This window comes from Ovis canadensis, chromosome 26 (genome assembly GCF_042477335.2).
Source record: "Ovis canadensis isolate MfBH-ARS-UI-01 breed Bighorn chromosome 26, ARS-UI_OviCan_v2, whole genome shotgun sequence".
Lineage (NCBI taxonomy): Eukaryota > Metazoa > Chordata > Mammalia > Artiodactyla > Bovidae > Ovis > Ovis canadensis.
Genome location: NC_091270.1, coordinates 52251813 through 52279388, shown reverse-complemented (window position 1 = coordinate 52279388; position 27576 = coordinate 52251813). Strand labels below are relative to the sequence as shown.

At 53.0% G+C, this 27576-nt stretch overlaps 1 protein-coding gene across 16 annotated transcripts in view; it reads left to right on the top strand.

Annotated features, from left to right (window-relative positions):
- The window catches only part of ANK1 (ankyrin 1), a 141604-nt gene that overhangs the window by 25704 nt on the left and 88324 nt on the right, over nt 1–27576 (top strand). For 10 of the 16 annotated variants that reach the window (XM_069572693.1, XM_069572689.1, XM_069572684.1 and 7 more), the window contains exons 1-2: nt 3655–3733; nt 10473–10574. In XM_069572693.1, coding sequence (XP_069428794.1) covers nt 3695–3733; nt 10473–10574 — 141 coding nt within the window. In that variant the 5' untranslated portion in view covers nt 3655–3694. Of the gene's footprint in view, nt 1–3651; nt 3734–10472; nt 10575–27576 lie in introns of those variants that run through there. The other 6 variants (XM_069572688.1, XM_069572696.1, XM_069572695.1 and 3 more) reach the window with 3 other exon arrangements.

Below are 27576 nucleotides of genomic sequence, written 5' to 3'. Positions count from 1 at the left end.
TTAGAATGTCTAAATTGGGACTGACCATACCAAGTTGGGGCTTCCATGTCCTAGCTATTGTAAATAGTGCTGCAATCAACATTGGGGTGGGCTTCCCTGGTGGTTCAGATGGTAAAGAATCCTCCTGCCCATGCAGGAGACTTGGGTTTGATACCTGGGTCGGGAAGATCCCCTGGAGAAGGGAACAGCAACCCACTTCAGTATTCTTGCCTGGGGAAATCCCATGGACAGAGGACCCTGGCAGGCTACAGTCCATGGGGTCACGTATTGGACATGACTGAGTGACTAACTAATACCAAGTATTAGCAAGGATATGGACCAATGGGAGGGGCTACAAACAGGCAGGAGGAAACTGTTGGAGGTGATCTTGGAAGTTCCTTCTCATGACTGTAGTGATGGTTTTATAAGGCTATGTATGTATAAAAGCTTACCAAGTACATTTAAAATATGTAGTTTATAATGTGTCAATTATACTTCAATACAGCTGTTCAAAATGCTCTGTTTTTCAGTTCATTGTGTGAGTCAATTGTATTTGTGTTTTTGAAACAATTATAAGTACTGTTCTTCTTCCATTTGAGTAGGGCATTTCTCTCTCTCTAAATGTTAATGTTGGAACAGTGCTTTGGAATCCCTTGAGATATTGCACTGGGCTATGATCGGGGCTGTTCCAGTAACCATCATTTATTAATTGAAGCTCGCTGTGTAGAGGCTTTTAGCAAATCTGAGAGGCAGTTTTAAGGGGCACCGGAGCAAAAGACCTGTGAGAGAATGCGTGTTTTTAAAATGTGTGCATTTTTGTGCCTGAAGGAGGGCCTGTGGTGAATCCCCCTCACCCAGGCACCTGTCTTTGGTACAGGGAGGTGATGTTTTCCACCTTTCAGAGGTTGCCTGTCCTCTGGTGGTGATAAGGTTCTTGCAGGCCTGCAGAATTCTGATGCCCTGTCTTCAAATACCAGTGTTGTCACTCACACACGAGTTCATTACATTATACACGGCAAGTCACTCTTTTCTGGGATCTTCCTGTCCCTCTCTCTTGATCCCTATTTATCCCTTTTATTGGGGACCTTCCCCTAATTGTCGAATAGCTTTGAAACAAATAGCTTTGTTTTTTTTCAATTGAAATATAGTTGATTTACAATATTAGTGTTCAGTTTCAAGTGCACAACATAGTGATTCAGAATGTTTACAGATTGTACTCCATTTAAAGTTATAAAATATTGGCTATAGTCCCTGTACTGCACATTACACCCTTATATCTTGTTTATATAACACCTAGTGGATTGTATCTCTTAATTTTCTCCCCTATCCCCTATCTTCCCCCTCACCGACCTCTCTCCCCACTAGTTTTCTGTATCTGTGAAGCTATTTCTCTTTTTTTATATTCATTTGTTTGTTTTACTGTTTAGATTCCACATATAAGTGAAAATGCATGGCTATTTGTCTTTCTCTGTCTGACTCAATTTCACTAAGTGTAACACCTTCCAGGTCAATCCACGCAGTTGCCAATGGCAAACTTTCATTCTTTTAATGGCTGAGTAATATTCCATTACCAGCTTCCTTAGTTGCTCAGTCATCAAGCATCCACTTGCCAGCGCAGGGGATGCGGGGTTCAATCCCTGGATTGGGAAGATCCCCAGGAAAGGGAAATGACAACCCATTCCAGTATTCTTGCCTGGGAAATCCCATAGACAGAAGAGGCTGCCAGGCTACAGTCCACGGGGTCATAAGTCGGACATGACTTAGTGAGCACATAACTCTTGCCTGGAGAATCCCATGGAAGGAGGAGCCTGGTAGGCTGCAGTCCACGGGGTCGCTAGAAGTCAGACATGACTTAGCGACGTCACTTTCACTTTTCACTTTCATGGATTGGAGAAAGAAATGGCAGCCCACTCCAGTGTTCTTGCCTGGAGAATCCCAGGGACAGGGGAGCCTGGTGGGCTGCCGTCTATGGGGTCGCACAGAGTCGGACACGACTGAGGCGACACAGCAGCAGTAGCGGCAGCAGCTCCAATATTCCACTGTCTATACCACAGCTTCTTTACCCATTCCTCCGTTGATGGACACATAGGTTGCTTTCATGTCTTAAAAGAAAGTGAAGTCACTCAGTCGTGTCCGACTCTGTGTGACTGTATGGACTGTAGCCCGTCAGGCTCCTCCATCCTTGGGATTTTCCAGGCAAGAATACTGGAGTGGGTTGGCCGTCTTGGCTGTTGTAAGTAGTGCCACTATGAGTGCATTTTTTCGAATTAGCGGTTCTATTTTCTTGGGCTAAATACCCAGGAGTGGGATTGCTGGATCATATGATAGTTCTATTTTTAGTTTTTTGAAGAACCTCCAGACCATTTTCCACAGTGGCTGCACCAATTTGCAAGAGCACCTTACTTTGGAAAACAGTCAGTTTTTCTAACCTCAGAGCATCTCGCGTGGTGTCCCCTCCTGGCACTGTGGGCACTTGCATTGGGGATCTTGCCAGTGCTCCTAACAGAAGGGCTTTGGGGTCGGCTGGACCCTCTGTTTGCTAGTAGTAACCTCGGACCTGACCTTAACCTCTCTGGGCGCAGCTTGTCTACCCATACAACTCCAATAGCATCTTCAGCCTCAAGAGGTGGCTGCGAGGGTTAAATGAGGTAATGGCCATATGTCCGTCCTTCACCTCACAGTTAGTTAACGGGGGTTGATGCCTCCCAAACACACGGCCCTCCCTCCTGTGCCCCTGCTTCGGGGCGGGAGGGGTGGGGAAAGACCCTGTGCTATCTGGACTGCTCTTTGCAGAAAGCGTGAAGCTGGGCTCACGAGACGAAACACGCATGTTGGAGCAAGCCGTGTCGCCAGCGGCTGTGACAGCTCCCGGAGTGCTTCTGCGGGCATCGCTCAGAGTAATTCCTGGTGTCACCCCTATCTCCCGGACATGCCTTTGACATCGCCCCCCGTCCCCGCCCCGGAATGACCTCGGGAGAAGGGGAGGATGGTCCGGGAGCAGAATCTGGGCACTTTCTCCGGCCCTGGGTGACAGTGCCCTAAACCCCGCGTCAGCCTGGAAGGATGAAGGAAGACGTAGTAAGGGAGTCTGGCCTCGCGGCTTCCCTCCGCCGCTGCGCGCTCTCGGCTGGAGCTGAAATCTCGGGACACACGCGGGGCGAGAGCTGGAAACGCGCAAGGCGGCGATGAGCATAAATAGACTCTGCTGAGCTCACCCTGGCCGGCCCCGCCGGCCCCGCGGCCCATTCACCCGGGCGGCCGGGGAGGCAGGAGGCAGGGCGGCAACGCCATGCAGCTGGGAGCGCCTCACCTCCATTGGACGTGGGTGCCGCCCCCCCAGCCGCCGCAGGACACTGACCCCCGCCGGCCGCCCGCCCCGGCTGCTCGGCCAGCGCGCCCGCCGCAGCCTCCCCGCGCCCGCGCCGCGGGTCTCGGCCGCAGGCGCCTCGTCTCCGGAGCCCGCTTCGCGTGAACTTGCCCAGCAGACGCGAGGATGGGGGACACAGTGAAGAGACCCCTCTAAGGGCTGGCGGGCGGGCCGGGGCCGGGGGCCCGGGGGCCCGGGGGCCGGAGCCCCGCCGGGCCCCGCCGAGCGGCCGGCGCCGGTATTTTTAGCCCGATGCCAGGGAACTTGCTGGCGCTCCGCGCGCCGCCGAGCAGATAACGGGGGAGGGGAGCCGCGCGAGGGCTCGGGTTTCCGCGCGGGCGCCGGACGATGGCAGCGCGACAGGGCAGGTCGGCTCCGGACGCCGCGGTGAGTGCCTGGCCGCCGCGCCCGCGCGGGGTCCCCGCCGCCGCCGCGCCCCCAGCCGCGGGCTCGCCGGGCGCCAACTTTCGGGGCGCGGGAGCGGGCGCGGGCGGGGCCGCGCGCCGGCCGCCCTTCTGCTGCCTCACGCCCGCGGGCGCCGAGGCTTCCAGCCGGAGCCGGAGGAAAATTCCTCTGACCGGAGGCCACCGCCGCGGAGGGGCTGGTGCGGGACGCGTGCCCGGCGGGCAGGCGGGCGGGCAAACTGGGGCGCACGGGCTGGCGCGCGGAGGTGCCCAGAGGAGAATCCCGCCGGGCCGGCTCTGCGGTTGGGCGAGGAGGACGGGGTGGGCGCCCGGCCGCCCCTCGCGGGAGCCCCCTCGGGCCCGCTGGGATGCCCCGGGTTTGGCCCTGGCTGGAGAAGGGCCGCCTAGCGAGCCTGCGGCGCGTCTGATCCTTAGACCTCAGGAGCGCGAGCGACCGGACGCCCAGAAGCAGCGGGAAATGAATGGGGGAGAGGGAGCCGGCCGCCTGTCCTTTGTCATCCTCATCCTCCCCCTGGAGAGCTATATGCTGTCCCCATTTTAGCAGTGGGAACGTTGAGGTTGGGAACTTGTCCGAGGCACAGCATCAGGTGGCAGAGCGGGGCTCCCCGCCAGCGCTGCCCACCCCGCCAGCGCTGCCCACCGTCAGGGTCTGCGGGTGGCTCTTCTCCCGACCGGCATCTCCCAGCCTCCGAGCCCGCTGCCGGAGGAGCGCAGAAAGGGGACGGCTGGTTTCCCCCAGGCCTCGCACCGGGGTGGATAGCTTCAAAAAGGACCCTGGGGTTTCCAGCTTCCGCGCCTCGTTTTCGTCAGTGACACCTTTAACAGTTCAACTCTCCAGAGAGCAAAAGGAAAGGGACCCAATGAAAACGCACCCTGGGGCCTCAGGGGTTCACGGCTGCTTCTCTGTAGTCGGTGGGCTTGAGGCAGGAGCCAGGCAGGTGTGCGCCCGCGGGCGCTGCGCCTTCCTTTTGGAGGCCCCACCTGGACGGCCAGGAGCGCGGAGTCCCAAGGGCTCTCGGAACTGGAGGGCTAGCCGGCCGCGCAGGCCCTGCTCTGCTGGGCCTCCTGGTAGAGCCGCAGCCCCCTAGGACAGGGTCCAGAGCCCGGACCGGGAGATCCAACCCTGCCTCTGGCCAACTAACTGCCTTTTGCCCAGACAGGACCCTTTGGGAAGGAGATCGCGTCTTACCGCTGTTTACAGAAACTGATAAGATCCCAGTTTCCAGTCATCGTTTTAGATGAGAATTTTGCACTGAAAGACCTTGAAAAAGTCATGATTCGTCCTGGGAATGCTCAGGTCCTCTCAAGCTCCACACAAGGCCTGCGGAGACCATGGGTTCTCCCTGCCTCCTGGTCTAAACCTCAGCTTCGCTCTGGTGTTGGGCTCTGGTCTTGGGGAGCCTCTCCCACCCCTAGATGCAATCTCCCCCCCAACTCCCCCCACCCCCACCTCCGGACACCAGGCTTGCTGACATTTGGCAGCTGGCTTCTGGCTCTCCCTCCTGGAGACACTGGAGCCCCCTGGGCTACTATCTATTGCTATATTCGTATGGCCCCACTCAGGAAGTGCAAGTTTAATAATAGTCTGGGTGTCTCAGGTAACCAAGGGCTTACCTCCCTTTTCCGAAGAGCAGTCCTGATGGGAACTTGACTCCCAGGAGGAATCCTGGTCCGTTTCTTCCCTTCTACTTCCTTCCTCCAGAGGGGAGGGCTGAAGTGGGCACAGTCTCTGAGCGTGGGCAGAAGGCTCCCCACATCCAGCCAGAGCTGAGCTGGAGAGGAATCTCTGGGCAGTGAGGAAGCACTGCTGAAAGTTACGTCTTGACCCGGCCAGGATTCGCTGTGTGACCTCGGACAAAGTGCTTAACCTCTCTGTGCCTCGTTTAGCTCCTCCGAGCCCGCTGCCGGAGGAGCATAGAAAGGGGACGGCTGGTTTCCCCCAAGCCTCGCACCGGGGTGGATAGCTTCAAAAAGGACCCTGGGGAAACAAGAAGTACCTGCCTCCAGAAACTACTGGGGGTAGCCAATGAATCTGTTGGTGGAAAGGGCTTAACACAGAGGAAGGGCTTCATGAAGGTAACTCCTGTTGTGATGGAAGGAAGTTCAGGACATCATGTGAGTTGACCTGTAGGGATGGGGGTGGGGACACCATGAGATGTGTGTGTCCCCTCCTGCCCTCAGTGCTGGTGGTTCTCTCATGGGAAAAATTAGATTTCAATAAAGCTCAAGATGAGGACGGAGCAGAGGTGCGCGCAGGAAGCCTTGGTGGGGTGATCAGAGGGGTGACAGCTCTCGGGGGTGATGCAGAGGTTAGGGGCATCATGGATTGACTTTTCTGGATGCAGAGAACAGCCTTCTTTAGCCCCTCTGGTCTCTCCACTCAGAGGCTGCCCTGCAGGGACAAGCGCTCAGGAAGGGCCAGGGACTCTGCTCCGGTCTTCCGACCACTGAGGCAGTCTGGTGCATATTTGCCACTGTTGTTTTTCTGGTTGGTGTTTACTCATGTGAACAGTCTAAAGTGGAGCCTATTGGAGTCTTTTGACTTTCCACCCTATTGGATTATAGACTGTTCCTAGATGCACCAGGAAGCGGTTCCCAGGACATGTCACTGAGTTGGAGGTAATTGAATTAGCAGCTCAGCAGAATGAGCTGGCAAGAGGTGGTCTCATACTCCAAAGTGGGTCATTTGCTGTGCAACTGAGATAGTCCCTGGCACCCAGGAGGTGCCCACTGCATGCCTGTTGAATGGGTCACTTTCTAACTCTGTCATGTTGCGCTTCAAATCTTGAGGGCAGGGACCCACATGCAGAATTTTTACTCTTTCCGTCTTTGCCCTGGCAGGATCCTGGACTTGCAACAGGACCTCGGGAAATACTTGTAGGGTTAACCGAAGGGGTACCCAGTGGAATGACACCATTATTACCTGCAATCCACCTGTAAGATACCCCCAGGATCCTGCTTGGGTCCTGACTACCCTGTGCCCAGAGAAGACCAGAGAGGAAACGAAAAAGACAGCAATTGAACCTCACCTCTAATTATCTAGGTGACCTTAGCCAGTCACTTCCTTTTTGCCATCAGTTTTATCATCAGAGAAGGGAAGGACTGGGACTAGATGATTCCTTTCTAGAGGCCTGTCTTGACCTCTACTCGGTGGCCAGGGTCAGAGCAGAGACCTGCCGGGTCCCTTTCTCTGCTGTGGGTTCATTGCTTAATTAGAAAAGGCATGGGCCCCTCCTAGCCGCTACATCTGTCAGGGCTTTCTGGTCACCCTCAGGTTTGAAATTGCAGAGAATGCACCTCGGGATCAAAGGCAGTAGGAAGGTGTCGGCTTGGTTCAGGGAGTCGTGGTGGCCTGAATCCCCGAGTATTAACTAACGCAGAACCTGGGCAAACTCTTCACCTCCCCCCAACTTCTAAAATGGACGTCATCATTACACCAACCTCAACAATCCAGTTTGTGATCAGGATTAAAAGATAGAATGTTGGTCATATATTGAATTGGCCAAAATGTTCATTCGGATTTTTCCTTAACAGCTTGCAGAAAAACTCAAACTTTTGGGCCAGCCCAATACTTGCCCAGTCATTGGTATAAATATTATAATTTCACCGTTCAATTATATACACAACAGAAAGTATTCAGCCTTCCTCAGCCTAGTCTAGGTCGGGCTTCCCCTGCCCTCTATTAATCTGCTTGTCTGTCTGTCGTAAATATTCTCCTTTGCTGCCTAGATTCTCTGGTTTGAACAGTGATAGTGCCATTAGCTGGCGTTGCATCTGTTTTTATCCACCATGCTTAGTACGCTGCAGAAGATGATCTGGGCAGGTGGGAGATGTGTTTCTAGTACTCTCATTTTCCGGGAGTAGTATACTGTATTTTTCTAAACAGCTGAGTCCACACAGGCCTTCTGAACCAGCAGGCATAGACCTTTTTCGAGGGACTAAACCTTGAGCCTGATTTCTCTGGGAATCCAGCTCATAGGGAACCCACGGATTGGTCCTCATTTCTGAAATACTTCCTCCTTTACAGATGCCTTGCCAAGAAGCCTGGGGACACTAGGTGCCCTGTGTTTTAGGTCAAGGGATGTCTTGGCCTAGCAAACGATTTCATGCTTTGAGGGATTCAAAAGAGATAGAAGATTTGGTCCCTGACCCAAGAAGCAAATAATTTGCCCATGGGAAACAAGACTTGAATAAAAGAGGAGAGTCTATTGAAAATGCACTTTAAGAAATCAAGCTCTTATTCCTAGATTTAAAGATGGTAAAGACTGAGTGTCCAAGGTTGGCATCACAGAGGACACAGGGCCTGAGTGGGCCGTGAAGACTGGGTTTATCAAACGAGAGTGCGTCAGAGTGTGGGCCTGCTGGGAGACAGGATGGGAATGCTGGGGAGCGGGGTGGGGGAGGACGGGGAGGAACCCGCCCTCTTGCTGTGCTGGGGGTGTGGGATGCATGTATGTCATGAACCGGCAAACTCAGGGCTTGGCTTGGAGATAATGTCCCAGCACCCTTGTGGGCCTGGAGTCGGGGAGGACTGGCAGGACATCAGGGTTTTAGGAAGAGCAGCGGGGTCGAGTGGAGAAGTATCAGCCAGGAGTCTTGGAGCGGGACTGGAGGGCTGAGATGGCTGGGAGCAGCCCTCGGGGGTGAAGGTCTATAAGGCTGGAGACTCTTTTTTTGCCTTGGATTAGCTGTTTGATTGGCAAAGGTGTGCAGCCCCGCTCTGGTTTAATCGCAGGATGTTGAAGTTGTTGGCTGTAGATTTTGAATCTTCCATGGTTAGGGACCATCATCTGCTCTAACAAACTGTTGCAAACTTGGTGGCTTAAAACCAGGAGAAGCTTCTCTCACAGTCTGGAGGCCAGAGGTCTGAACTCAAGGTGTGGGCAGGGCTGAGCTCCCCCTGGAGGTGCCAGCGGAGATTCTGCACTTCTAGCTCCTGCTGGTTGCCAGCTTCCTTGGCTTGTGGCCGCATCACTCCTATCTCTGCCTATATCTCGTGTGTGTGTGTGTGTGTGTGTGTGTGCGCGTGTCCACGTGCATGTTTTTCTGTCTTCTATAAGGACACTTATCATTGGATTTTGGGCTGGCTTCCCGGGTGGCACTGGTGGTAAAGAACTTGCCTGCCAATGCAGGAGACCCAAGAAATGTAAGTTCAGTCCTTGGGTCAGGAAGAGCCCCTGGAGGAGGAAATGGTAACCCACTCCAGTATTCTTGCCTGCAAAGAGTAGGACTAGGGGTGGCAAAGAGGACACAAATGAAGTGCCTTAGCACAAAAGCCTACAGGGTATCGAGGGCATGCATCTCAAGACCTATAACACCATTACTCCACAGAGACACTTTCCACAGAGGGCACATGCTGGGGTTCCAGGGGTTGGGGTACAGACCTACCTTGGGCACCACCCTTCAGCCCACGACAGCATGTTCTCGGACGAGGGGAGTGTGAAACAGGGAGACACAGCACCCCCGGATGGATCTTCTGGAGGAGCGGCGCAACCCCCCCAAACCTAAACACTCCCCTTCTCTCGCGGCCTGTCCTATGACAGCCCTCACCTGTTACACTCACCCCGAGTGCCCACCACGTGCAAGCCGTGCTCAGTGCTCGCGCTGATGTAATCATTATCATCACATATAATCTGTGATATTTCCATTCAGTTTCACAGCCAGGGTATGGGACAAGCCTTGCCCTCCCCTCACAGATAAGAATGCAGGCCTGGAGGTACCTGCGGACTGTAGGACCCCCTAGACGCGTCAGAGCTACTCGGAGCCCCCTGTGCTTGTCTGCCACGCTAGACCTTAAGTCTAGCAGCTCCTTTCCCGCTCTCTCACCCCTTTTCCCTTTCTGGCTGTCATTCATCCCTAACACGAGCCGGCATCCCGGGCAGGGCCTGCTTGCATCTGTAGGGGGCTGACCCTCAGCCTACGGACCCTAAGTGCTTTACTCTCGTTCTGGAAGACTGGCGAGGGGCACCTGCCAAGTCAAGGGGCAGGGCCAGGCTGTCGCTGCGCCTCTTCCCCACTCTGTGACCCTGCACAAGTCACTTGGGCTCTCTGGGCCTCAGTTCCCGCATCTGTGAAATGGGGATGGCAGGAGTACTTACCTCCTGAGGATGTCTTTAATGGCTAAATGCATCTCTCTCCCCACCGCCCCCACCGCCCCCCAGTGTAAATGCATATTACAGTCAACTGCTGATAATGGTTCTCTGGCCTGTAGTAAGTGCTGTGTGCTGTTTATGTGAAAACAAAACCCACACAATAGCACCAAAGTGCTTGTGTTTGGTTCCCGCAGAGCCTCTCCCTTGTCTCAGTGGGTGGGGCCGGGTGGTGGGGGCTGGGTGGTGGGGGCCGGGCTCCTGAGTGGGAGGGTGGAGTCCGCGGAGGGCCCAAGGCAGGGAGACGCCAGGCTTGCTGAGACGTCTCCTGGGTGGAACGGAACCCTCTAGAAGGCGGCCCCTCCTGGGTCCCTTATAAATACTTCAGAAGGCAGGCAGGCCATGCTCTGAAGGCAGCCTCACCCTCAGGCCAAGAGCCGTCCGTCCTGGGGGGCTCCAGACCCATGCACGCCTGGGGACCATGGTGGGCACTTAACGGGAGGGGGTAGTGGCTGCCGCTGGGACCTCGGTTCTGTGCGCAGCCCTGGGCTCGAGCGGCCGGTGAGCCCCTCAGCACGCAGACCCACTCACAGCTGCTCTCTGTCCTCACAGGCCGATGCTGCTACCAGCTTTCTGAGGGCAGCCAGATCAGGTAACTTGGACAAAGCTTTGGATCACCTGCGGAATGGGGTAGACATTAACACCTGCAACCAGGTAAGTGAGACTCGGGCGGGTGTGTGGTCTCTGAAGAGTGACTCTTGCCTGGAGCCGTTTCCTGAAGGCTCTGCCTCTATTAACCTTTTTCTCCCGTGGCCTCAAACGCCCCCTGGGGCTCCCACCCGCTGAAGGCCCTGCCCCGGGTGTGTGCCGCCCGGCGATGGCCCAGGGCCCCACGGCGAAGGGCTAGTGCCCCAACAGCGTGGGCCACACCCCATCCACTCCCCGAGGCCTCTCCCCTTAGAAGTGCCCACTGGTGCCTGCTGCAGTCTTGGACTTTGTGGCCTTTGAAGCAGGGGAGTGGGGTGGAAAGACTTTGAAGGATGCTGTGTCGCGGTGGCATTCATCTCCTTTGTCCGCCGGCGGCCTTTGTGGGTTTGCCACTGAGAAGCAGGTAGTGCTGGGGATTCCCCGTCGGGTGTTGCCGGAGGCTGAGAACCAGGGCGGCTGGAAGGGTTCTCTGGACGTTTCTGATGCTGAGTGACGGGGCTCTGTGTGGGGAGGAAACTGAAGGTGCGTGGGATGGAGGGGGACAGAGTTGCAGCAGGTGTGGGGCCCGAGGCTGGAGGCACTGCCTGTACGGAGAGGAGTGCGCTCCCTGGGGAAGAGAGGACGGGGTGTGGCCAGGGCTGCGGATCCGACGCCTTTGGTTTCCTTTGTCTGTTTTTGCCAGTCAGTTGAGTTGTTCGGCTACGTGGCCATTTCCGTTTCTAACTGAGAAGAAATTTACCCATTCCGGCTTCATAAAAAGCCATCCTAACCGTTAAAAAACTGTTTTTGATTGTGGTGAGAAGCACCTCACATAGAATTGACTGTCTTAAGCATTTGTAAGTATACAGTTCAGTGGCCTGAGTTACATCCATAGCCATCACCAATATCCATCCCCAGTTCATTTTTCATCTCGCAAAACTGAACCTCAGCACCCAGCAAACTAACTCCCCAGCTGCTCATGACCAGCACCCTCCTATCTGTCTCTGGGAATCCCATGGCAGTGAACTCACGCAGAGTTTGGCTTTGCGGACTGCCTTATTTCACCGAGCACGGGCTCCCCCGGGTCTCTCCGTGTGGTGTTGGACTGGGTGACTGTCACAAACCAGCTGAGGAAACACCCAGGATGCAGCTTAAGTTTTCCACTGGCGGCCCGGGCCCCTCAGCCTCGCCTCCCTTCCCCCTACTCCACTTAAAGTGCACGGGACCACGTGCCGAGATTCCTTTAGGCTCCAGCTGGGCTTCTGTGGTCTAGATCCACACGGGGAAGCGCAGAGAGGATGGGGCGGGGAGTGTGGGATAGAAAACAGAGGTGGGAGGGTGGTACGGAGCAGCAGCCATCCAGTGGACTCCAGAGGGGAGACATGCGTGTGGATGGACTCAGGGCGCACACTGGATGGGGAGAAGCAAGCCCCCGCTTCTGTCATCCCTCCCCCCAAACATCCCCGACCTGAGGCATTCTGGGCGGTTCCAGACAGCATATTAAAAAGCAGAGACATTACTTTACCAACAAAGATCCATCTAGTCAAAGCTATGGTTTTTCCAGTAGTCATGTACAGATGTACTTGGACCATAAAGAAGGCTGAGCATCAAAGAGTTGATGCTTTCAAATTGTGGTGTTGGAGAGGACTCTTGAGAGTCCCTTGGACTGCAAGGAGATCCAACCAGTCAATCCTAAAGGAAATCAGTCCTGAATATTCATTGGAAGGACTGATGCTGAAGCTGAAACTCCACTACTTTGACCACCTGATGCGAAGAACTGATTCATTGGAAAAGACCCTCTTGCTGGGAAAGATTGAAGGCAGGATAAGGGGACGACAGAGGATGAGATGGTTGGTTGGCGTCACAATCTCAATGGACATGAGTTTGAGTAAGCTCCAGGAGTTGGTGATGGACAGGGAAGCCTGTAGTCCATGGGGTCGCAAAGAGTTGGACATGACTGAACGACTGAACTGAGTTGATAGGTTCAGTGTGAAAGGTTGCCTTTGGGGAAATGGACACTCTGGCCCCATTTCTTTCGCGGGAAGGGACAAAGGAGCAAAGTCTTGGGGCCACGATAGGGTGCTGGGGTCAGCGGGCTCAGGAGAGGGGCTGTGTGAGCCTTCATGGTATCCCCGCCCCCTCCAGGTGGGGGTACCTGCACACACACTCCTGGGGGGCCAGGAAGCAAGCTCCCCACTTCCCTCATTCAGGCCCAGAAATGCAGCTGAGCATCCCTCTGCAGGGCAGCTCCCAGTGAGAAGCATCAGTCCCCCTAGAGGCCCTCCAAGGGTTAAGATGCCCACTCTCCAAGGAACCGCTTAGCAGGATCAGGGGCAACTGCATGGTCCTGAGCCCTGAGCCACAGGCAGGTTCTGAGCACACGGGCAGGGCTCTCTCCTGATGGGGCTGCTGCCGGTGAGGCCCCATGCGCCCGGCCTGTCCCTGGGCCGCCACTCCGCAGGGCCCCTCCTCGGTCCATCACAGGCTCAGCCAGCACCCAGGCCATATTTGCACGTTATGGGCGCTGTCCTTGATAGGCTTAGTGCCGGAGGAGACTGCTAACTGCTGCCAGGGAGGAAAGGGGGAGGATGATGGTTAAAGGAAGGGCTCCCCACTGCGCAGATCCCCTCCTGTCGGCTTAGTCCTGCAGCTCCTTCACCCCCCCCACACCCCCGGATCTGGGCTCCGCTGGTCCTTGTCTTTCCCTCTGTGCCTGCTGCAGAGCTGCCCCAGGACCGCCAGTGTCACCGGACCCTCCTTTCCGTGTTACAGGGCGATCGGGCTTTTGCTCCGAGTGGAGATACAGGTGGAGAGGATGACAGGGCACTGGGGGCCGGGGCAAGGTGGGTCAGAACCTAAAGCTCAGCTCACCTTGGCGCACCCCTGGGACAGTGCCCTGACTTTGTGATGTGCACAGACCCATCCCCCTTAGGGGAAGAGAGCGTCTTCTCTTTAGAGCACACATTCACGGTTCTGAGAAGATTGTAAAACACAGGCTCCTGTCCTGGGGTCACTGCTCGAGAATTTGCTTCTGTTGGAACCTTTTGAACTGATGGATTGCAATCACAGTGATAGGGCAAACGCTGATCCTTACATAAGTAACATACTTTCAGAGGATGTTTCGTGGAAAGAACGAGAGTCGTTTGCCATAATCGGAAATAATTACTCTAAGTAGTGTGGAAAGAGGCTTATATAAGAGACATCTGAATATTCAGGGCAGCTTCCTTGGTGCATAGATTTTTGTCTACTGATTTTTATCACCATGATTATGGTTGTAGAAAAGAACAAATCCACACACAAGGACACACAGCTACACGTGTCCATGCCAGTATCTCTACGTATATACTCCTTTCATTTATCCAAGCGTTTTTCAAGCTTCAGACCCACGTCGTTCATGTCTTGCCCGGATACCTCCTCAAGTGTAGAGCTGGGCTTTAGGGATTTAATAGTTAAAAAACAAAAGCCATCCTCCTCATCCACTCTGACCCCATAGTCTGCTGACTGTGAGAACTGTTAATCGAGTAATCACGCAAACGCATCTGCAGACAAGCTATGCTAGGAGCCCAGGAGGAAGGTCACAGGAAGTTAGGAGAGTCTGCAAGAGAGACTCGGGGTAGGGCAGGAGGTCAGAGCAGACTCCTGGAGGAAGAGCTATTGAGCTAAGAGGTGAGTCGGGGTTAATGAGGGGAGGGAGGGAAGAACATTCCAGAAGTGGAGAAGAGCCCCGAGAGTTTAGAGGGGAGGGTGGCAGAGCGGCTGCAGGCGGGAAGGAGAGACCAGGCACCAGATGAGGCAGGAGAGGTGACCTCAGGGCTGGACGCAAGGCAGGGGTGACGGGTGTGCGTCATGCGTGTGGGCACGTGTGGGCCCGCGTGATTCCTGCTCCACCGCACATGAACCCTCTGGTTGCAGAGTGAGGTGGGGGGTCCAGGGCAGGACCGGAGCAGCCAGAGTGGCAGGGGTGGGGGACGGACCGAGAGGGATGGGGGCATTTCAGCCTTTGACCTCCTACACTACTGCGTGTCCTGGTAGAGTGTCCACCCAGCCTATAGACCCAGTGAGGGGCGCCAGTCTTTACCCTGAGAGCCGAGGGGGGCGACCACAGATTCAAGCGCAGGAGCTGGGGTGGCAGGTGGCAGGACCCACGGGTGGATGCAGGAGAGCCGGTTTTCAGACGACGGCAGTGGCCCAGGTAAGGGTCGTGCCCGTGGGGATGGATGAGTTGGACAGGTGTGGGGGAAGGGGGAGGAGACTTCAGAAGGGACCCTCAGATGTCTGGCTTGTGCCGGGGGTGGGTGGGAGTGACCGTCACTCACTGACCCAAGAACTAGGAGCTGGTGTGTGGAATCGGGGTGAAGCGACGAGAACACAGTGGGGATCCTCTTACAGAGTCTTTGAGGAATCTGGATATTTGAGCCGGGAACCCAGATAAGAGGTCCAACCCAAAGATAGATATTTGGAAACCGTTCAGCACTCGAGGAAGCGAGGTTCTGGCCATTGGTTGTTGAGAACAAGATGGTGAGGTATGTCAAATCCAACCCCTCAGCGTCAATCAGCAGACGTGGTGGTCAATGCACCAGTGTTTATTAAACACCTTCTTTGTGCCAAGTATTGGGCACTGAGCAAGAGAGTCTAAAGGGACAACATCTGTAACGTTTACAGCTGGTGAAGAAGACGGGCAGTGAGAGAGCAGATATCTACTGCCTGCTAGTGAGACAGCCCATGGAGGAGAGGGGGTGAGGGGTGTCATCTCGAGGGTGGTTAAGGCAGGCCTCTCTCAGGGGGTGATTTGAAAAGAAGCAAGGGAGAACCATGTGGTCTCCAGAGGCAAGCAGTCTTGGAAGACAGGGGGATATGCAAAGGCCCTGGGGCAGTGTGGGGTTGGTTTCTCTGGGGACAAGCAGGAACAGGGTGGAGAGATGGAAGGGAGGCATGGAGGGGGAGGAGGGGACATTGCTGGGGCTGAATCTTGAAGGGCTTTTGGGTCACAGCGAGGACCTGGGCTTCGCTCCAAGGGTGACGGGAAGTCTTCAGAAGGTGCTCCGTCTGACTTAATATTTAAGAGGCCACCCCGGCTGCCATGTGGAGGACTGTCTCGGGACACAGAAATGGAAGCAGGGAGATGGTGGGGTGTGAGGGAGGGGCCAGGCAGAACCCTGAGGGGGCTTTGAATAAGGGAGAGACAGCGCAGAGGGTAAAGCCCAGTGACTTGCCTCCCCAGGGTCACAGGGTCATCGCCTTGGCTAGGGCACATGGGATGTGGGGCCTGGGGACCCTCACTCAGCCCAGGACCGTCTCATTCTCATCGCCGGGGCTACCACATGGCAACGGACTGGTTGGGCTGTGTCTAAACTCAGAGGCCATCGTGAAGACCCCATGGTTCTCAGGGCCTGAAGGTCACTCCATACCTCTCACAGCTCGGTATGTCCAGCCGCCCAGAGCGGCTGTGTCTTATCTGTCCCAGTAGATGCTAGGTGTCTAGGGGCGAAGTCCACGGCTGCCTCTGCCCACAGCACCTGGCACACGACGTGTCATGTGGCCAATACTGAGCTGAATGAATGGCTGCATAATTAGGCACATCTGATGCCTAATAGTTAAACAACAAATCCAACCCCCCAGCGTCATTCAGCACATGTAGCGGTCAATGCACTCGTGTTTATTAAACACCTTTTTGTGCCAAGTATTGGTAAGGGTCGTGGCCGTGGGGATGGATGAGTTGGACAGGTGTGGGGGAAGGGGGAGGAGACTTCAGAAGGGACCCTCAGATGTCTGGCTTGTGCCGGGGGTGGGTGGGAGTGACCGTCACTCACTGACCCAAGAACTAGGAGCCGGTGTGTGGAATCGGGGTGACATCAGCTTCCTACATCCAGTTTCCAGAAGGGGTGCTAGATTGTGGTATCAAATTAAAATATTTTATTATGGAGGCCATAGCAAGGTAAAATAATACTTTTCTGGGATGAACTGATTGGCTGTATGCACTTAGCCATCAGCCCAATGAAAAGAGAATGAGAGGAGACCAAGTCAAAAGTCCTTGGTTCTCCCAAATTCCTAGAATTGCCAGGTCTACACAGGGCTCCAACCAGGAACAGCCTGCTCTAATTCCAGGGACGAAAAGCCTCACTGTTTGAGGTTTCGTCTCTGTCCTTCTGATGCTGACCAAGCCTGGCCTTCTTGATAGGAGTAGAGTTCCTTGAGACCCTTGGGGGAAGTTGCTCGTCTTCAGTGCTGGCCCAAGGCAGAGAGTTAGGAGGGCGTCAGCTGGAGCATCCGTTACCTCCACCCCCTAGCCTGTCATCCTTCTCCGTGGACCTTACTGCTGCCTGACCCGCTGCTACGCGCCTCTGTGTCTCGTCATCACTCTCTGTCTTCCCCGCTGTGGTGGAGGCACCCCGACGGGCCAGGGCTTTGCTCTGTTCAGTGCTCCTTGTCAGGGATCCTGCCTGGATCGTGGCAGGTGCTCATAATTTCAGTCCCGAGCTGTATAGTCTGCTGGCACCACCAAAGGTGAACGCTTATGTATTTGGTGCCCAGCCCATGAAGGAACTGCACTTATGCACTGCCAGTGTTTTTTGTCTTAAAAATTTATTTATGTGTGCGTTTCTATTGAAATGTAGTTACAATGCTATGCTAGTTTCAGGGATTCAGCAAAGTGGTCCAGTTATATATATATATATATATATATATATGTATGCTGCTGCTAAGTCGCTTCAGTCGTGTCCGACTCTGTGCAACCCCATAGACGGCAGCTCACCAGGCTCTCCCGTCCCTGGGATTCTCCAGGCAAGAACACTGGAGTGGGTTGCCATTTCCTTCTCCAATGCATGAAAGTGAAAATTGAAAGGAAGACACTCAGTCGTGTCCGACTCTTAGCGACCCCATGGACTGCAGCCCACCAGGCTCCTCCATCCATGGGATTTTCCAGGCAAGAGTACTGGAGTGGGGTGCCATTGCCTCCTCCAATATATATACATATAATCCTTTTCTTATATTTGCTCCCACTATAGGCTGTTACAAGGTCCTGACTCTAGCTCCCTTTGCTATGCAGTAGGTCCTCGCTGGTTATCTCTTTTGTATATGGTAGTGTGCTTGTGTGCCCAATCACTCAGTCGTGTCCGACTCTTTGTGACCCCCATGGGCTGTAGCCCGCCAGGCTCCTCTGTCCATGAGATTCTCCAGACAAGAACACAGGAGTGGGTTGCCATTTCTTACTCCGAGGGGATCTTCCCAGCCCAGGGATCGAACCCATGTCCCTTGAGTCTCCTTGCATCGGCAGGCGGATCCTCTACCCCTGAGCCACCTGGGAAGCCTCTGTGTACGATAGTGTGTGCATTTTAATCTCTCCCTCCTTCCTTTCTCCTTTGGTGACTGTGAGTTTGTTCTCTGTGTCTGTGACTCTATTTCTGCTTTGTGAGTTCACTTGTGGTCTCTCTTTTTTTTTTGATCCCACATATAAGTGATACCACATGGTGTTTGACTTTCTCTGTCTGGCTTGCCTCCTCCAGTGTGATCATCTCTAGGTCCATCCACGTCGTTGCAAATGTAAGCACTGCTGCTTTTAAGAGCATAATGAAATAGTCGCTCTCGGGATAATGACTCTTTAGCAGGATGGCGGTTTTGGCACCAGCCACATGCGTCAAATATGTGGCAATATTTGCTGCCGAAGCCAGAAGCTCAACCATCTGAGCAATCACAAAAACATAAACAATTTCCTGCACAGCCCACGAGAGCGTGTAAAACCATCCGAGTTCCATCGATGTTCCCTAAATTTCCACGTGTGCCTTCCACACACAACCCACCACTGCTGGGTACTCGTTTATCTTCAAGGTGAAGGGTTCTCAGCATCTCAGATACATGGAGCACCTGAACAAGAGCCACAGAATAATCCTTTCTGCAGCAGCCAAATGCCGAGTCTTCCGATCAGGATGTGTTGGGCTCTGGTGATTGTGATAATTGCTACCTTTCCAAATTACAGACTTAGAGCTTAGAGGAGAGCGGGGCATTCAACTGTCACTTTTGTAGCTCGGAAAGCTGAGGTTCAGAGGTTACTTCTGAATGCCTGCTGAGCTTTATGACTTTGGATTTGGAGAGATGGGCTGGCAAAGACCACTTGAAGTTTCTCTGCTCATTCATTCATTCTAAAAATTTTAGATGTATTAAAAAAATTTTTTCTATTTGGTTTGTTTCCTTTTTAAGACTTCATTTTATTGAAGTGTAGTTGATTTACAATGCTGTGTTCATTTCTGCTGTTCAGCAAAGCGACTTGGTTATGCACATAAATACTTTTTCATGTGCTTTTTCATTATGGTTCACCACAGGACATTGAATAGTTCCCTGTGCCATAGAGTAGGACCTTGCTCTTTACCCACTACACATATACTAGTTCTGCAAACATAAACCGAGAGCTTACAATGCCCCCAGCACATTGGTAGACACTTAATTCATCCATGCCCTGCTCTCAAAGAACTCGAAGGCTAGTGAAGAAGCCCAGCTCAGAGATAGAAGCTTACACGTCTAGTAGCATCCAGGAGGAATACAGAGGCTGTTTTCATTCATTCACTCCACACACTTCTTGAGCTGCTCTACTAAGCCACGTGCTGGCCGCTAAGAGGGAGTCCCGGCGTCGACTCCCCCGTCGCTCCCAGTCTGGGGGTGGTGGCTAGGATGCCTGTGAGTCAGAGAAAGCCTCGGAAGAAAGAGTGGGAGTCTGCCAGGGAGACTGGGCACGGGGAATTGTAGAGAGAGGGAGCGGTGGCTGCAGAGGCAGAGGCGGTGAAGGCCGTGGGGAGTGGGCAGGGAGTGAGGCTGGGGGAAATGAAATGTCAGAGGGCAGGATGGGGGCAGTCAGGCTAGGAGGGTGTGTCTGGATCAAGGTTGATACGCAGCCTGTTACTCTCCTCTGGATTCATCTTTCTTTCTTTCTTTTTTTTTTTTTTACTGCACCGTGTGGCTTGCAAGATCTTAGTTCCCTGACCAGGAACTGAACCCACACCCCCTGCAGTGGACTTGAAGAGTCTTAACCTCTGGGCCCCCCGGGGAATTCCCCTCTGGCTTCATCTTTTGCTTAGGAACTGCTGATCGTCATAGAGATTGTGTTCAACTCCATCCTCCCCTAATTCTACCTGTACCCACCCCCTAAACTCACGCAGAAAGCCTCGCCATGGAATGACAGGGTAAAACATTAAGCCTTCTGGTGGGCTTCCCAGGGGACTCATGGGTAAAGAATCCACTTGTAATGCAGGAGACCTGGGTTCTATCCCTGGATCAGGAAGATCCCCTGGAGGAGGGCATGGCAACCCACTCCAGTATTCTTGCCTGGAGAATCCCATGGACAAGAGGAGCCTGGTGGCAGAGTCGGACACGACTGAAGCAGCTGAGCGCATACGCACAAGCCTTCTGGAAGCGTGCAGCTCTGGGTTAGTGATGAGGAGAGGGAAGGATGTGTAATTGCAGCCCCCTGGTGGAGAGAGGTGGTCCTGGGGAAGAGGGTAGTGCAGGTGAATGGGGGGAGTGCCGGATACCCCAGCGTCCAGTTCCAGGGACTCTCCTGGAACTCCAGTTTCCACCAGAAAAAGATGTTTGTGAAAAAGCCAGAACCTGAAAACCTCCTTCCCCTGAATTATTTTAAGTAGGTAAATTACTTCTGCATCGCAGCAGAAATGAGCTATTTGATGTTCATCTTGCTAATTACAGTGACTGATTTATCGTTTGAAAGGAAGTTGATTGCTTGATGGGAGTCAGAGTGACCTGTGGTGTTTAAGAATCGTAGGTTTCAGTTCTGCGGTGTCTCTGCTTTCTCAAGCCCCTCCAGGCACGTCCACTTTGAAGGCCCGCATCACCCTTCTGGGGTGGATGATAGAGCAGGTGCTTGATTAGGAAGGTCGGCAGAGAGGTCTTCCTGGGCTGGAGCCGGGGTCTCCCAACACTGAACTCCGAGGACGGGCTGACTGTGCAGCGGGGCCCCCCTTCTTTGGGTGTCCTTCCTCGAGCTGGTTTTATTTTCATTTTCCTTCCCTCCTGGTGAAGGAAGAGTCAACAGACCTGCTTCGGGCAAATAAAGATGCCCACTTGTAGCCACAATGGGGACATCTCTGGGATCCTAGGGACTAGAAAGCTTGACAGCATCATCAGGAGTGATCTGGCATGCGTTGCAAGGAAAGCACAGCTTCCAAAGTCCACTCAGCAGTTTGACTGCTCTGAGTTTATAACGTAAAGACCAGATGTGCTATCTTCGTTTTGAGAGACTGAAAAGAAAGATAGCTCTGTGTGCGTGTCAGGTGGCACGCGTGTGAGTTCAGTTCTGCCAACGCCTGGGGAGCACACAGTGAGTGCCCAGGCCCCAGGCTGGGACCAGAGGTACAGGGAGAAGCGGGACTCTGCAGACAGTCCTACTTGGGGTCAGAGACACGAGAGCTGGCAGACTCAGTGATAAGATAGTCATCAAGTGCCCAGGGTACAAGGTCAGGAGGGCGACTAACTTAGGGAGCTGGGAATACAGTGTAGAGGGGGGATGACGGAGGGACAAGGGAAGTCACAGAGGAAAATGATCCGGGGTCTGGGCCTTGGAAGAAGGTTTATCTCCCTGGCTAACAGAGGAAGTGTAAGCACAGTTTGCTTTCTTTCCAAGTAGAGTCGACCAGGCGTGTGAATTTGTCCTGGCATCGTTGACACTCGACTGTGAATTCTCTAATAAGCACGTTTTTGGCATTTGTGAGAACCATCTTCCTAGGTTTCATTGTTTCATGATTTTTAATATAATAGCGGATGAATACAGGGTGGTTGCTGAAAAAGTCACCCTTTATATAAATACGGAAAGTCGGTCTTCTGTAAGCCTCCTCTTCGGCCCCCACGTCCCCCAAATCACTGTGAGCACTTTGGCATCAGTCTTGTATCTTTCTCTGCATCTCTGCAAGCAGAAACATATCTCTTGATTGTCTCCTGAGAGTGCATACAACTGTTTGATTCTGGAATTGAGGAATTAAGAGGAAACAGGCCGGGAGTTCCCTGGTGGTCCAGTGGCTGAGACTCCACGCTCCCAATGCAGGGAGCCCTGGTTCAATCCCTGGCCAGGGAACTAGATCCCACATGCCACGATTAAGACCTGTTGCAGCCAAATAAATAAATATTTTAAAAATACAAAATAAGAGGAAGCAGACCTGCCATTTTGAAGACTCACAGACGGAGACCCCGGAGGTGAAGTGACATGTCTAGGCATTAGGAGGAGAGCTGAGAGGCCTTTGTTCAGTATCTGATGTCCATCCCCTAAACCCCACTGCTCTGCTTCTGAGGGGCTAGCTGTTTTTATCCTTTTAAAGGAAGGCCAAGATCTTGGACATGGACGCTCTGTCCAGTCCATAGGAGGTATTCTTAGTGGCGGAGCTGCATGTCAGAGTTCCATTGTCTCATTGCCCTGAGCTCACCCTTTTCTGCGTGTCCCTAGGGGCCTCCAGCCCCTGCAGCAGCCGGACAGCTGAGCTGGGAGGCTGCCCAGGTGTGTCCAGCGAGGACGGACAAGGGACCAGGTTGAAGCATCTCCTCCCAGAGCTCCCAAAGACGTGTGGGTTTCTTTTTTTTTTTCTTCTTAAGATAATGAAAAACGTTCGGGTGTTTCCCTCCTTGTGAATATCCAGTAAACCCAAAATCACAAATAGTACCTGGGTCGGTAGATAAACTCTGGTTGTGATAGAGCAGAGAAGGGGTGTGCTCAGAGCTGGCCCTGAGCGTTCCTCTGGGGCCTGGCGCCTTCTTCCCAGTTTCTGAGCTTCTCCTCCTTTCCCCGGTCCTAGACCAGAGAGAGGCTGGCAAAGGAGACGAAGGGTGATTTCCCGCCAGGGTGACAGCCATCACGTCGGCTCTTTCTGGCTTCCAATGCGTTAGATCCAGGATCAGGTATTTTTAGCAGACCTTTCCCACCAAGCGGTCACATGATATCCGGGTCAGGAGGAGGCTGCAGGTGGGGGGCCTGCCCTCCCGTCAGCTGGTTCCCACACAGGGCTTAGGCTGCTCTCTGGGGTTTCCAGCCTAGAACGATCTCTCGACTCTGATAAAGGCGGCACCTCTTGGGCCTGCAGAACTCAGGGATGTATGTGCTCAGCCTCCCACACCGTCTCTGGTCCTAGGCGTGCAGGAACCCCAGTGGGCTGCCCATCCTCTCTCACCATAGCCAGCGCCCAGGGTCACCCCTAGCTCTGCCTCGGCTTCACCGACATCCTCTGCTACCCTTGCCTCATGGCTCCCTCCTACCCAGCCCCTGGCTTTGTTTTTTAAAATTTTAAACTTTCGCACGTATAGAAAAGTTCCATGAATAGTACAAAGAATCCTCCGTCACCCAGATCCTCTGACCTTTCCTGTCTGTTGATGTGTAAGATGTACAGAGATGGTGTCATTCCCCATCACTGCTAAACATCCGGTGGGTACCATACGGAAGTCAGGACCCTTTCCTGCATAATACAGGATCTATCCAGAAGTACACTTCGGGTCACTTGTCACGTCTTGTTGGTCTCCTTCGATCTGGAACGCTTCCTCGGTCTTGGCCCGTCTCACCTTCTTGACCGTCTTCCATTCTGTACTTCGAACCCCATCTGTGTCTGCAGACATTGCCTGGTGCCCAGGCTGAGGCCATGCATTCTCGGCAGAGTCCCGTAGAAATCAAGCTCTCTTTCCATATCTGAGGATGTTAACCTTGATATTGGTGTCTGCCAAGTTTTTCTACTGTAAAATCATCGATTTTTCCCTTTGTGGTTGCTCAGTATTTTCTTGGGGAGGAATATTCCCAGGTTTTGCCAATACAAGTCTGTCTCTAATCAGACTTCCAGCCACCATTCTTGGCAAACATGGCTGGCTTCTGCCTGCACTGGTTACCACTGTGATGGTTCCAGGGAATGCTTCTCCATCTTCAACATTCCCTCTACATTTATTAGCTGATATTCCACTGAAGGATAAGCTTTCCCTTCTTTCTTACTGATTCGTTTTTTCATTATTTATTTATACTTGTTTAGACTCATGGGTTCATTTGGTGGGTTGTAGTCTGATACTCGCGGATGTTCAAATCGGAACCAGGCTTTCCAATACGCTGGCTTCTGTGTTCTCTGACATGTCTGCATCATTATTTGATTTCTTTACTTTATGATGCAGGTTATCCCATTTTGTACTTTCCCTGCCCCAGTCCTGAATCAGTCACTTTTCCAAGGCCTCTGTTTCCTCTGAGTGGAGCCTGGTATGTAGACACCAAATCTGGCTACTCGCTGTGCCCATGGCTACTGCTTTCATGCGTGTACACACATCTGTAACGACTTCACATCTGTCTGTGTGCGTGATTTTAAAAATCCATGCGATCAGGCCAATGCTTCTAATCTTAATCCAAGACCTCAGGGCTCTTCCCAGCCTTTCCTCTTTCCAGGGTTTCGATTTCTTCAGTGAGAAGCCTGACTCCACTGATTTGCACCACCTTCAAAGCTCTTGTTTATTTGCTCTGTGTACCCACCTCCCAAGCACTCCAGAGCAGCCCCCGCCTCCCTCTCAGAGGCCTCTGCAGGGTACCCCTCTGGTTCTCTGTCCTGCATCCTCAGATGCCAGCATCTTCTGATTGGGGGGGTGAGGGAAGGGAAGAGGAAGAAAAGGGGAGATGGGAACATCCCGGTTCCCTTTCGATTTTGTTTCTGTTTGGGCTGAAAACTTAATGCAGGCAATTTGAGGAGAAGCCCCAAGATTTACATTGTTGTAGCCATTTCTTTGTCAGCAGCTTAGTTCAAGCCCTTATCTCGTGAGCCCAGGATAACAGTTGCCTCATCTCTCCTTCCCCATCACCTTGGGTTGCTCATCGTCTCCTTGGCCTTTGGTTTCCGTGGTCTCTGCCTCTCCTTCTTACCTGACCCTTTCTCTATTTCCCATCAATTTCAGGATTCAGAGGAGGGATGGCCACCATTTTGACCTTTTTGTTTCTCTCCAGCGCCCCCTTCAGATTCTTATTTCCTGCTCTGTTGCTGGCTTCCCTGGTGGCTCAGAGGTTAAAGCGTCTGCCTGCAATGCAGGAGACCTGGGTTCGATCCCTGGGTCAGGAAGATCCCCTGGAGAAGGAAATGACAACCCACTCTAGTACTCTTGCCTGGAGAATCCCATGGAGGGATGAGCCTGGTGGGCTACAGTCCATGGGGTCGCAAAGAGTCGGACACGACTGAGCGACTTCAATTCACTTCACTTCACTTCTTCCAGGGCTGCAGACCTGCAAATATATAACTCCACAAATAAGAACCAATAGAGCAAAGCCAGAGGTCACAAATGCATCAGCAAGTTGTTATTCAGGAAATTAAGCTTCTGTAAGTGACTTAGCAGCAGCAGCAGCAGCAACATAGAGTAGAATACTTATCTTCTCTGGACAGATAGAACAAGCTAATAGAGGATCCAGAGTGAATGGGAAAGTAGGGTATAACGTATAAGAACTAGAGGTGTATGATGCTGTGTGCACGCCCTTGTGCATTATGGGAGAGGCTCTCACTCTTTGCCGACCACCTGAAGGCAAGTTACCTAGAAGCCCCTCCCCGGCTTCCTCTTGTTCCCCTCTGAGGTCCTTGACTTCTTGGCTTTCTCTGCCACCACTCTGGCTTGTTCTTCCAGGACTCCACTCCTTTGCTTCCCCATCAAAGCTTCCCCTGCCCAGGGCTCCATTGCCTGTGGCGGTAGCACAGCTAATTAATCTGATAAGCCCAATCAATAGTAGGGAAGTAGGTGTTTATGAATAAAAAGGCCATGCTTCCCAGTTGCTACAGGAGCAGACTTTGCTTAGCTCAGAGAAAAGGGGTAGGGGCTAGAATCATGAGTTTGGGGGGGTGGAGGCAGTGGGGTGGGAGGGCAGGTGGGCACGAGGCCCTTAGGACACAGCCAGAAACTGTAGCCGTGCGGGCAGGACCAGCTGTGTGTGCAGGTGAAAGAATCACCAAGTGTGAGAAAAGGCATGGAACACAGCATGTCCACACCAGCACGCCAGCGTCAGCCTTGGAGGTGTTCTGGAGTTTCCAGAGGCCAAGGGTCTCCAGACACCATGGCCTCTCCATCTGGAACAGTCCTCTACTCTGGACAGGACGAGAGTTTGAATTTCCTGTGACACGTCTACTGTATTTGTACATTGAGAAATCAATTAGCGTAACTGGGGCAATCAGAGACATGAAACAGAGGGATCATTTACTGAGAACAAATGTCTAGAATTGTCTGTTTTGCCAGTGGAATTTTTCACAGTTGGTACAAGAAAATACTGCAAATTAAATCATTCAGGCTGAATGATTTTTTTCCCTTTCTTCTTAAAAATGTTAAAAGAAACACAGCCTGGCTGAGATCTCCTCCCTCCCATCAGACAGATTGCTGCTCAGAAGAACCCACTAAATTGACATTTACCTGAAAAAAAAAAAAAAGAGCAAAGGCAGATGAAAAACTCCAGGTGTGCGTGCTTGGCATGAATCTTTTTGCCAGAGAGATCCTAAAATGGTTGTCTGCCGTGTTAAGACCATGTGGGACAAGATCATATGGGCCAGGTGGCCTCGGAAACTTAGGATATAGTTTCTAGGATGTGAAAAGCTTCGAAGAACATTGCTCCCACCCTAACAGCAAAAAAAAAAAAAAAAAAAAAAGCCTGGATACTCTGCAGAATTACAGTTTCCCCTAAGCCCATCAGAAGGCTGAGATCGCAAGGCAGCAAGGTTGGCCGAATTCTCAAAAGGGACAAACCCTCCTAGGAGAGGCCACTGTCTCAGTTTTGGTAGATGCAGGAGAGAAAAGCAGTTGCCGTAAAACCAAAGTCTTAACAGATTCTTGGCTAACAGGCCAGCGTGGCTGCAGTGTGTCTGGAACCTTAGGCCTCCACGAGGTGCTCCTGAGAAATACTGGAGCAAATCAGATCAGAGAGCATCCCTGGCAAGCAGAGAGCTCACCACAGGAGAGCGGGTGTTGCCTGTGACTGTGGGATCGGGGCGGAGGGGACTACAGACAAAGCCTTGCCTGAGTTCCCGACTCTTCATTTAAGTGAAGCAAAAATAGAGCCTCTCCCCTTCGGACCCCAGGCAGAAATCCCGTCTCGAGGGGAGAAGTGGAGTCACACTGCCTCTGCTTTTGGTGAGGGTGGGAGAGCTTCCAGCCCCAGGACACAGGCAGAGACCCCTGCAGGAAAAGGGGGCACAACCTCTGCACCCTTAGAGAAGGCTGGAGCCTGGGGCCAGTAACTGTCTTGTACCAAGAAAAAGCAGAGGTCTGCTTCTGCTAGGGGAGGAAGAGCAAGGAACTGTCACTCAGCACCAAGTATAGGGACAAGGCAGGTTTCGCTGTGGAGAAGAGGGGAAGCAATGATGGGAAAAAAAAAAAAAAAACTTAGCCTCCACCTTTGAGGTCCAAGAGCAAAGCCTGCCTAAGACTGAAGCTGGCCCAGGACAGAAGAGAAGCTCTCTGCTCCGACCTTGTAACAAGGAAGAACGTAGGACTGCAGGGAACAGGGCAAGAGTGTGGAGAAAGACCCCAGTGGAGGCACAGGCATGCCAGGATGGGTTGGAAGCTGAGGGAAGATCGGGAACACAGAACAGGCCTCTGGCGTCCCAGTTCCGGCTCTGGGCTCAAGGTGACAGCAGCCTGCCAAAGGCTGTGTGCGCCAGGGGTCACAAAACACCCAGGCGCAGGCCAACTCCCGAGTGGACTGGCTCAGCTCCCCCACCTCCACTCCTGTGCTCACAGCTCCTCAGAAGAAGAAGAAGCATGCCCGTTTCCAGACACAAATGACTCCAGTCTCTACTGTTCTTCTGTGCATAATGTCTGGCACTCAAAAATTACAATACACACACGCACCCAAAGTGAGAGAAAACACAGCATTGTCAATAGACAAAGCCATCAACAGAACCAGACTCAGAGCTGACGACCTGCATGTTGGAACTAGCAGATGGACTCTAACTTGCTTAATACGGATCCAGCAGGGAAAATGGACACCATTCAGGAACAGAGGAAGTTTTAGCAGAGTGGTGAATGTAGAAAGGTTTTAGTCACTCAGTTCTGTCCCAGT